We start from the raw sequence: 11,774 nt of genomic DNA on the forward strand, positions 1-11,774 counted from the left end.
CCCCCGGTTTCCCCCGGGGCAGCTCGCAATGTCCCCTCCCCCGGCACGCCCCGGCTCCGAGGGGAGATGGGGTTGCGCGCCGCGCGCCCCGGGCTCCGCACGCTGCCTGCGAGCGCTTTCCTGCCCCCGTCGCCGGGTCCTCGCTGGGTGCAGTCCGGGGGCGGATGCGCCGGGACTCGGTGGGCGTCTTCCATGCTGCAGGTTGCTAGGGCTCGGAAAATCCTCCCTGGCGCAGCCCCTTCGCCCCTCTGCTTAAGTCAGATTCCGGGCTCGGACCGCCTTTTCAACAGGGATTGGAGTTGAGGTTTGGAATGAGCCCGGAGTCCAGGCGTGCGGTGTGTTCCAAGGTCTCCTCCCCGGCTCTGCCTCAATCCTATCATTTCTGTGCTTGGAAGGCTCCCGCAAATAGCCCGGCAGGGAGGGCATCGGGAAGGCCAAAATCTGTCTCTCGAAAGAGGCCGAGACTCTGCATCGGCCACCTGGTATCAGTCGTCTCCAATGCGCAGGAAGCGAAATTGTTCCCTAACCGCGAATTCGGGGTGGGCTGGGGGTAGTGAGAAGGGCAGAGATCCCCAGACTCAGATGAAGAGTGTTAAAGTGAAAATAGTAAGTACCCCAGGGGTTTTATAAATCCAGCCAGCTTGAGCCTTGATCAGTTACATTGTTGGGCTCTCCTCCTGTGCTTTTGCCTTGGGCCGCTATCATCGTTGTGGTCTCAAATAACCTTGTAACTTACTGACAACCATTTCACACAAGGTTGTTCATGTGTTGTAATCAGTGCATATAGAAAAACATTCCTTCTGAGGCCAAAGCCTACAGTTTAGCTATTTAGATTGAAATCAGTGTTATTCAAAAACAGATTTCACAATCGGAAGAACCGTAGCACTGCCACATCATTAGTGGAAAGAAAGGAGGCTGTCTTGGATTTGTTTAAGCCATTCCTAGAGGTAACCCTAAGACTGATGTAAATAAACGCTACAAAAGTCCATCAATTTTTCCTGCAGTTTTCTCAGAGTAAGTCCAGGTTATTAGCAAGCAGTGTTGGATATGGCCAGTGTTGGCTCTGCTTTGCTTTCAAACACTATCCTGCCTGGGTACCTCAAAACCAGTCATCTGGAAAATTATAACATCCCTAATGCTTCCTCAGTATGGAGACATGGTGTTAGAAGGGCCCATGGGTGTCACATAACTGGAGAAATGGCGTGTGTCCAACAAGTGTAGCCAAAGGCGATAGCCAGCAGCTAGAGCAGGGTCTGGGTCCCCTGTTGTATTGCGTAAAGTGTTTGTTTAGTAAGATGTGTCCATGTTAGCTGTCCTTGTGTGCTTTTCAGGTAGCTGCCCCACGGAGTGCATTATGTTGTCATCTGATTTATTATTATACCTCTGCAGTGATCTTCATATTTCCAATTCTGATAGGATCTCCAGTCTATCAATTTAAGAACTGTCCATCACCTTCAACTTTGCCTCTCACCTAATTATATCTGAATTAGAATGCTGACATGTATTAAAATAATCAGCTTCAAAATCCAGATAACCCCCTTTAAATCTGTGTTTGTCCCTCAAATATGTATGTAAAGATACATCTTAAGGTACTTATTGCCAGTTGGCTTTTAGAACAAGTGTTATTTCCGTTTCATCCTTTCCTTTCTCTGCTGTTTAATTGCATTTGTTATTTCATTTGACGAGAAGCTGTATATTTGGCCAACAAAAAGAAAAATACTGCTTCTATCAATTTCTAGATCGAATATCGTTTAAGTCCTGCATGTTAAGACTGAAGGTAACTACTGGACAGTTCTCATGGTTTTGCTTGTCCCTGCCACATACGATTTTGCTTATAGAAACAAAACCTGTTTGCCCACTTTTGATTTTGTTTTTAGAAATAAATAAACCTCCTTAATGTTGGATATATTCAGCATTATATGCTTTCAGAAGATATTATCTTATGTGATTGGATCCATAATTGGGTATGATAGCCTTTCCCATTAATTTATCCAGATATTGACAGAGCAACTTGACTGCAAGTGAAGTGGAAGGTGTTTCCTGTTGCACGGTAGCAGTTATAACCACTTGAAGAGGGCCTTTGAGTGGTTAGTTCAAGTTAATTGACCTCTTGGGGGTTCTTGGGTGCTCTCCCCAGTTACCTATTACCACTGCATGTAGTCATGCTTACACTAGTCGCATCTGTGCTTGAATTTACCCAACTGCAAAATGAAGCTTTTTATAATTATGAAACACCAAAGACTGAAAGCTGGATGGTTAGAGAGGGAACCAAGAGTTTCACTCGAGACCAGCCATGTGTGGCAGTGGACACATTGCTTTTTGTTTGCATTATCCATAGGAAAAACAAGGCAAGTTTACCTCTCTCCTGGCTACTTGCAAGGGGATGTCCTGATTTATAACGATACAGCTCTATAGATGCTCTGAGCATATGAGCTGAGGCTGATTGGTTTCAGAGAGTACTGGAGAAGCTTGATTGTTGTTTACAGTGGATTGTTATGTTTCCTGATAAATCAATATTTGAAAGTTGAATCCTGATACCCGCTTTTTCCCTCCCCACTCTTTCTATACAGTGCTAATGTACCGGGGTGAGGCTCTAGAAGATTTTACAGGCCCGGATTGTCGTTTTGTGAATTTTAAAAAAGGAGACACTGTATATGTCTACTATAAACTGGCAGGGGGATCACCTGAAGTTTGGGCTGGAAGTGTAAGTAAAAATTTGACATAATTTTCTGCCTTTTTATTGACTTGTTTAAGCACTGTAGATTTAAGTAGCTACAGTTTCTTGGGGTCTTGATGGAGTTAACTTGTCCCCTCTGCTTGACTGTGGAAAAAGGGGTTCGTTCTATGTCCCCTGCTGGCATCAGGCCTGGCACAGAAGGGGGTCTCCAACAGAAGTGAACTGCTTCCAGGTGCTGCTCCTCAGAGTCAGGCCTTACAAGCCACGAGTGCTCCATATATAGCAAATAAGGACGTGGTGTATATATATATATATATATACATATACACATACACACAGTAGAGTATTCAGTTCATTTCAGTTAGGTTCAGTCTCTCAGTCGTGTCTGACTCTTGCAACCCCATGGATTGCAGCTCTCCAGGCCTCCCTGTCCATTGCCAACTCCTGGAGTTTACTCAAACTCATGTCCGTTGAGTCGCAATAGAGTATTGTTCATTCATTAAAAGACTGCAGTCTTGCTGTTTGCAACATGGGTGGATTGGAGGGTGTCGTGTTAGTGAATTACGGCAAAGACAAATACTGTATGTTACAAATACTGTACGTACAAATACTTCCACTTATAAGTGGAAGCTAAAGAGTAAGACAAATGAATATAACAAAACAGAAGCAGTCTCACAGATGCAGAAAACAAACTGGTAGTTACCAATAGTGAAACCTGAAACTTCACTTCACTTTGAAACTTCTTAACTTCATTGTTTCAAAAAGGAAGGATTCCTGAGCCTTAGACTTAATCCTGTAAAATATGGGCAAGATAGTGTTTCAGGCATTCCTGTTAAGAGTTGATTTTTTAAAAGAATTTTTTTTCTAAACTGTTAACATACCTAATCATGTGTGCTGTTTCTGTTAAAAAAGCAAAATGTGATTTTTGCTGTGTGCTTTCCTGTTTGTTTGCTTGTTTTGCTTGCAACTGCTGGGGCATCCTTTTCCTGCTCTTTGGATACTTGCTCCCACGAGTTCTTCCCAGCAGGTCTATTCCCAGCCAGCTCTGTGGGTGCAGGGATGGCGGACATGGAAATCAATGACTTGTCACGCTTTGATGTTTTTAATGAGGTGATTCACTAGAAGTGACCTGATTGGGAGGCTTATGAGCTATTGTCCTTTCCTTTCTATGTGATGTGTTGCCTGATTATTTATTGAAAGTAGTAAGAGTCCTGAATACCCTAAGGATTGTCCAAACTTAGAGATAACACTCAGTCCCAAAGGTGAACATTTTCACTCTCTGTAAATCAAGCAACAGAAAAGAAAGCTTAAGAATCCCCTATTGGGAAAAACAGATTTATTTTGCTGGTGGTCCAGATTCCTCCAGTAAGACCAACTGGTCAGGTACAACCTTTCTATTGAGGCAGAATCCCAGTTGAATGGCTCAGATGCTGAAGAATCTGCCTGCAGTGCAGGAGACCTGGGTTTGATGCCTGAGTCGGGAAAATCCCCTGGAGAAGGCGATGGCTACCCACTCCAGTGTTCTTGCCTGGAGAATTCCATGGACAGAGGAGCCTGGCGGGCTACAATCCATAGAGTCACAAAGAGTCGTACACAACTGAGCAACTAACAAACACACACACACCAATTGAATCACCATATTCAGAAGACAATCTGTTTTGTTCCTTTCAAGTCTATTGCATGAGATTTCTTGATAGTCTTTACTCTTGGAACTTTTTTTTTCAAGTCCATACCGTTTTTGATAAAGTGGTGAAGTTGGAGCATTTGGGTAAGTGAACTTGACTTTTCACCTCTAGAGAGCCTGCCAATCTTTCTGGTTCCTGACTCTGACCCTGCCTTTGCAGGGAAACCCTGCCCTCAGCTCTCAGCCAGAAGGGATCTTTGCTGTCTAATAGACAGCCGCCGTTCAGGCGGCGCTTTGTTTGCACGACTCGTGTGGCATTCCTTTTACTGCCTTGTATCGCAGTTAATGTGTACTGTCTTAGCTCTAGTAAAGTCAGAAACTCTGTAACGGGGCATGTGTCTTACCCATTTTCCTTGTGAATATCTCCTTTCAGGGAGCAGCACTTGTTTCCATTTGTCCCAAGTGTAGCTAATGTACTTGTTCTCTTGAAACAGTATTCTTTTCCCAAATCAAATCAACAGAGATGAAATATAGAAGCAAGATTAGATATAAAAGTTACCTTCAATCACGAGGACCTATGATTCTGCGTCTTTTTGTCAGATCCTAAGAAACAGGACCTACTCGATGTAAAAATATATGGAGTTTTTTTACAACTTGTGGTCTCAGTTGACAAAGATCACACCAAGATAAATGTATTTCCTTTCTCCACATAGCTCTGATTTCTTTGCCTTTTCTAGATTCTCTTAATAAACTTTTCCTGAGAAGGGAAAAAGTGTATTTTCCCTCAGCCTCCCCTCTCATTTCATGATTAAAAACTCTGTCTCCTGAACTTTCAAGATCGTTCTTGTTTCTATTTTTTAGTTTTCATTCTGCAGCCTTTTTTTTTCTTTTGTTTTTTTTTAGAATTTTATACTTTAACTGCCAGTGTAGCAATTTAAAATTGCACTGTCTTATCTAATCTTCAAGGCAGTGTTCTAGTAAAACTGGCTTTCACAGAGTTGCCAGATATAACAAAAGCTCTCATAATGTGGGTATTTTAGGAGTTAGTGATAAGATACCCTCTTTTTTTTTTTTTCCCTTTCTGTGCATTTGATCTGCATGTCAGTCTCCTCCTTTATTGATTGGGAAGAGATCTGCTACTCCCTTTCAGACTACAGTTAGTAAAAGACAGTATGTGTTTCTCAAGAGGACACACAATATATTGATAATAATACCTTTTAGGTCTCCTTGGTGGCTCAGTCAAGAGACCACCTGCAATGCAAGAGACCCAGGTGGTTCAAGCCCTGGGTTGGGAAGATCCCCTGGAGAAGAAAGTGGCAACCCATTCCAGTATTCTTGTTGGGAAAGCTGTTCATGCTATAGATAAATGGGATTATCTTCTGTCTTTACTTGCATGAAACTAAGCTTGCTGTGTAGATTAGTATGAATTTTATTTTCTCCCACAAAACTTGAAAATCTAGTTTGGAAAAAGCTAGTGCGGTCCATGGTATCAGTCAATATTTGCCTTTTGTTGTACTGGTCATGCATTTCAGAAATGTATTTTTTTTTTACTTATTAATACGTCTAAGACCTGGTTTATGAGTGATGCTGTGAAATGTGCAGATAAATTCTTGTTAGAGGGTATTTGGAATTGTTTCTAATCAACTTTTATTTACATAGTTTTAATTGCATAATATTCACTAACTTTCTCTTGTACAGATCTTCTAGCTATTTTAGAAATCTCACTGTATGTGCCCCGTGTTTAGAATTAAGCTGAATATTGAAATAAAATTTCAGTGGTTTTAGAAAAGTTGTCCTTACAACATTCTGTATTAATTTATTTTGGAATAATAATCTCTGTAATCATAACAGCAACTATCTATCTCTTGTGGTTATATCTGCCTATCTGTATGTTTCCTCTCACTACTGAGAGGTCTCTCGTTTATGTTTCTTATACAGAATTTTGACTGATACTCATTTCTTCTGCTGTTTTTTAATGTAGGTTGGGCATACTTTTGGATATTTTCCAAAGGATTTAATCCAAGTAGTCCATGAATATACTCAGGAAGAGCTGCAAGTTCCAACAGATGTAAGTTGTGGATTCTGTTGTTGTTGTTCTCAGTTATAAATTGACTTATAAATTCACCAATTACACCTAATTAACTAATTTTGAATGTGTTTTGATCAAAAAAGGAAAAACAAGTTAACATCTGTGTTTCAGATTTTAATTTATCAGACTGCCTTTAAAGAAAAGAGAAGTTTGAAAAGAATTTATGGCAGACTTTGTATCAGAATCTGACAGTTCTACGTTGAAGCAGGTGTTCTTGTACAAGGCTGTGTATGCTTATTCAGGATTTTTATTTGCTACTTGATATGAGAAAAAAATGAAGAATTCAGTATCTTTGTATTTAGTTATTAAATGCAGGAAGTAACTAAAATTTTTTTTTACCTTTTTTTACTTCAAATTACCTGAAGTAATTTTTTTTTTTTTACTTCGAGCAAGATGAGAAGTTGTCTCAATACTCATTGAATAGCCTTTATACATTGCGAGTATATAGAAATCAGGTTAAATTAATCAAACCCTAAATTATACGTTAGGCCATAAGGTTTTCTTTTGGACTCTTTAATGATTTAAGGGATTAGAGTTATGGGATAGATTCTGGAAAAGGGAACCTGAGTGTTTCACATAAGGTCCAGCCTCGAATCTGCAAGGTCCTGACTGCACAGTCTGGAAAGCATTCATCCAGGTGCACTAATTTTAGTAGCTTTGTGATGACAAGGATTTTGTGTTCTGGGATCCTTACTCCAGCTGATTATTTTCTGGAGTTTTAAAATTAATAAGAATTGAAACCCACCTTCAAACAGAAATCTTCGAGCAACTCTTCGGAGTCTCTGCAAGAGTGTGTAGGCTGCTGGCCTGGGGCATGTATCAGCTGAGCTCTGCTGAATAGATGAAGTCACAGAGCCATTGCTATTCTTGAAACTTTTTGTCTTCCCAAGGGTCATGAAATCAGCCTGATTGCCTGTTAGTCCTTGCTCCTAATGAGGATACTGCTGGGAGGGAAATTATACGCTAGACAGCAGCTCATGGGTCACAGAGACCTCATTTGTTGGGGATTCCACCTTCTTGTTGCACCTCTCACTCCATGCTTCTCTCAACATGAAGAAATGGCATAGAAAGGCACGTGGTGAGCAGAGGAATCATTCGTTCCTGCCACACTTGTCCGGTCTCTCCAAGGACTCTGAGAGTTTAGTTAGGGGAAGGAAATTATCTTTGTTGGTTTTTAAACTTTTCCCTCTGTTTAATGACCCATTTTATGTCAATTTGTTTACTAGCAGAGGTTAAAAAGAAGTATTAGGTTTATGGGTAGTCTGAAAGCAGATCTCTTTGACACCTAATCAGAACCCTCACTGAATCTTGTCTTCAAGCTATACTTGTGATGGTTAAGTGGGAGCCCCTTGACACCATTCTTTGTCCCTCGATATTTTTACTTCCCCTGCACTTGCATTTCAGTAAGATGCTTCTTAAGCTGATTTAACTTTCCCAGTCCAAGTAAAGTATAAGTCAGGAATCCGTTGTAGAACGAGAGCCTGTCAGCAAGGTGGTACTGCTTGTCTCCAGCTAGGTAAGCAGGAAAGTACAGCCTAGAGGGGAGGATGAGGGAGATGCTGGGTGGTCTTCTAGTTTCTTCTGGACAAACTATTATGGGGTAAATTCCCAGAGCATCAGGTATAAATGCTGGAAGTGGGGAGGACCAATAAATGATGCCCTACTTTTCCCTACTTGTACTCAGAACAAACTGAGAAACCCAGCAGGCAGGTAGATGGAGACCAGGATGTCACCATCTCTTACTGATAAAACTTTTTGGAGAACACAGCTCAAGTGTGCAGAAATTAATGGGCTTTGAACATGGCAGTCTAGAATGAGACAGACTTACCCAGCCACAGGCAGAGCTAGCCAACTAGGGGGCTCTCCTAGTGGACTGTCCCTTATAAAACTGCCAGCATGGAAGAGAGAGGGTGTGTGTTCCCTCCAGCCAGGCCCAAGCAGAGAACAGGGGTGGTGCAGGACAAACCCACCAGCCACATGAGTCATTCCTCCTTAGGGAAAAGAGAATGAAGGGAAGCCAGGAACATTACTCAGGTAGGAGCCCTTCCTCATGGAAATACGAAGCCAAGGGAAAGATGGGGTCTATCCTTCTATCGCCTGACTCCCCAGGGTTGGCACAAAAGCCCCGCCAGGACCAAACATGAATTTGCAATCATCTCTGTCATTAGCGTGGGCAAGCACTTGTTCTTTTGACACTCGGTTAGTGACACGCTAATGTTTTTCTTTGCCTTGCAGGAGACAGATTTCGTTTGTTTTGATGGGGGAAGAGATGATTTTGATAATTATAATGTCGAAGAACTTTTAGGATTTTTGGAATTGTATGATTCTGCCACTGAAGATTCTGAAAAAGTTAAAGAAAAAACTGCTCAGCGTGTGGAAGAACCTCCTGAAGCATCTAATGAAAGTGACGCTGAACCTGAGCCCGGAGAACCCAACTCAGAGGAAAGTGAAAGCGTACTCTCAGAAAACACTGCGGAACTCAGGGAAAGATCTGAGGCTCAGAAGAGCCACCCCCAGGTAAACAGTCAAACAGGTCATGCTCAGGGAGAGCGAACTTCATTTGAATCTTTTGGAGAAATGCTGCAAGATAAGTTAAAAGTGCCAGACAGTGAAAACAACAAAACCAGCAATAGTTCTCAGGTCTCGCACGAGCAGGAGAAGATCGATGCTTATAAACTTTTGAAAACAGAAATGACTCTGGACTTGAAAACCAAGTTTGGCTCAACTGCAGATGCACTGGTATCTGATGATGAGACAACCAGACTTGTTACTTCATTAGAGGACGATTTTGTTGAGGATTTGGATCCTGAGTATTACACAGTGGGAAAGGAAGAAGAGGAGAATAAAGAAGACTTCGATGAGCTGCCGTTACTAACCTTTACAGATGGAGAAGATACGAAAAGTCCAGGGCACTCCGGAATTGAGAAACACCCAACAGAGAAAGAGCAGAATTCAAACAAAGAGCATAAAGTTGAGGAAACTCAGCCCCCAGGCATCAAAAAGGGTGATAAAGAGATACCGAAACACCGGGAAGATACTGTCTTCTCTGATGTTATGGAAGGGGAAGAAAACACAGACACAGATTTAGAGAGTTCTGATTCAAAGGAAGAGGATGACCCATTAGTCATGGATAGCAGATTGGGGAAACCACGACCAGAAGATCATACTGACCCTGAAAAGGCAGCAGACCACCTTGTGAATGTAGAAGTCCCCAAAGCAGACAGTGACGACGACCCGGAAGTGGGCGCAGGACTTCACATGAAAGACAAGGGGCGGAAAGTTGAGGAGCCCAGGAGGGACTGGGTGCAGCATGAGGTAGGGCTAGAGGACGAGACGCAAGAAGACCAGGCTGTGCAGGGCTCTTCTCAGAGTGGCCACCTCAGGTCTTCACCAGCTGCTGAAAAAAGTACAGAAACATTAAAATCAGCCTTTGCTAACCAAGAGAATGACCTGAAAGGAGCAGCCGTTCACATCTCCAAAGAAATGCTTCACGAAGAAAAGCCCTCAGGGCGGAGTTTGGAAGGTGCCTCAAAGAGTGACTCAGTCCCGCAAGCAAAAGCGGCGGGGAATCAAGGGGAGGAAGGAAAGACTGAACGGGAACCTGTGGGCGTGGCAGCCCCCTCGGGCGATCATCAGCCTAATGCTTCCAAAGACAGCGTGGACGAAGTAGACGGTTCAATAAGTGGGCCTAAACCACACGTGCTTTCGGGGGAGCATCCGAGTGCAGAACTTATAAAGGATCGGCTTCTTAAACTTCAAAATCAGACCAGGTTCTCCTCTCCAGATGACATGGGCTTGCCAGGAGACCTGGAAAAAAAGCGGCCCGTTCTGGAAAGAAATCTTTCCTGGCAACAAGGAGGTGTGGCTGCCGCAGTTAATAAGCAAGTGAGCGAAAAGAGAGAGCTCCCTGAAGAAGAGGTCACCAGGGTCACCAAGGATGCCTCAGATGAAGGGCAGGAAGTAAGAAAAACAGGCCAAACTGATAGCACAGAAGGGCGAGGCTTCCGCCCAAAAGAACCAAACCCAGAAGATGAAGATTACAGCCCTGAAGAACTCCTGGAGGATGAAAATGCTGTAAGTGCAAAGCAGGCTAAAGAAAGAAGCCCTGAGATTCAGGATAAGAGGTTAGATGTTGACCTGCAAAACCCTGAAAAACCTGTTTCAGGTGCCATTAAGACTGATCCAGAAACTGAAAAAAACAAAGAAGAAACTAGTCATGTATCGGAAAATGAAAGAAAAAATGAGACTGCGGGTAAAGCGGTAGACAGTCTGGGCAGGGACGCAGGTGGCCCGGTGGTGGAAAAAGAAGGAAGCTCTCCTGTGCATCAGAAGGTACAGAGACCCTCTGAAGGAAGTGACTTTCCTGGCAAGAAACAAAATCAGACTCCAGAGTTAGGGGAAGCGTCTCAGAAGAAAGATCCTGATTATCTTAAAGAAGACAACCATGAGGGCCACCCAAAGACCTCAGGGCTCATGGAGAAGCCTGGGGTAGAACCCTCGAAAGAGGACGACGAGGATGCAGAGAAATTCGTGGACCCAGGAAGCCGGGGGTCTGCTTCCGAGGACCCTGACGATGACCCGTTCCCCTGGGCTCCACATGCCCCTGTGCAGCCTGAGGAGAGTGTCCATTTGGAGGACTTGCCCATAATCAGTAGCTTCTTTAAAGATCAGCAGTCTCTGCAGCGATTCCAGAAGTACTTTGACATCCACAAGCTGGAAGCCATGTTCCAGGACATGTCATCCAAGCTGAAGTCAGCGCAGCGCGAGAGCCTGCCCTATAACGTGGAGAAAGTCCTCGATAAGGTCTTTCGTGCTTGGGAGTCACGCATTCTGACAGAGGCAGAGAACATGCTTGATGCTCTCGTGACGGAAAACAGAGACCTGGAAACGAAGGATAGTAGCGTCTTTGAGGAGGCTGCAGTGCTCGATGATGTTCAAGACCTGATCTATTTCGTCAGGTACAAACACTCCACAGTGGAGGAGACTGCTCCCCCAGCAGCGGCACAGCCTGTAGAGGGAGGCTGGGATGGACCAGCAGAAGGTGAGGTACCCACCTATGGCCTTGTAGGGTTGGGCTTGAGAAACAGGCGTGGGGGCCGGGGGGCCGCTGAAGTGCCTCGTGCCTGATCTTTGAAGCTCTCTCCATGGGTCCCAATGTGCCCAGAAGTGAGGGGCAATACAGGGATGTCCACATGGCCCTTCCCACCTTCTCTCTTGGAGGCTGGAGTATAGATAAATATTTCTTGATCCACTTTTCACTTAGACAGTTGAGACCAGTAGCATACTCTGCAGGAAACTTTATAAAAAGAAAAAGACTCGAGCAAGAAAATGGTGTACAAAGTAGACCTGGTGACAGCTTACCAATTTCATGAAAGCACTTTTTG

General features: G+C 43.6%; 1 protein-coding gene across 2 annotated transcripts in view; it reads left to right on the forward strand.

The window, feature by feature from the left end:
• The first annotated feature begins 2,062 nt into the window (after positions 1-2,062).
• The window catches only part of MIA3 (melanoma inhibitory activity family, member 3), a 56,610-nt gene continuing 46,898 nt past the window's right edge, over positions 2,063-11,774 (forward strand). For both annotated transcript variants that reach the window (XM_010852817.1, XM_010852818.1), the window contains exons 1-4: positions 2,063-2,087; positions 2,571-2,704; positions 6,283-6,369; positions 8,626-11,431. In XM_010852817.1, coding sequence (XP_010851119.1) covers positions 2,576-2,704; positions 6,283-6,369; positions 8,626-11,431 — 3,022 coding nt within the window. In that variant the 5' untranslated portion in view covers positions 2,063-2,087; positions 2,571-2,575. The remainder of the gene's footprint in view (positions 2,088-2,570; positions 2,705-6,282; positions 6,370-8,625; positions 11,432-11,774) is intronic.

The sequence above is a fragment of the Bison bison genome, unplaced genomic scaffold, assembly GCF_000754665.1.
Source record: "Bison bison bison isolate TAMUID 2011002044 unplaced genomic scaffold, Bison_UMD1.0 scf7180017864317, whole genome shotgun sequence".
Classification (NCBI taxonomy): domain Eukaryota; kingdom Metazoa; phylum Chordata; class Mammalia; order Artiodactyla; family Bovidae; genus Bison; species Bison bison.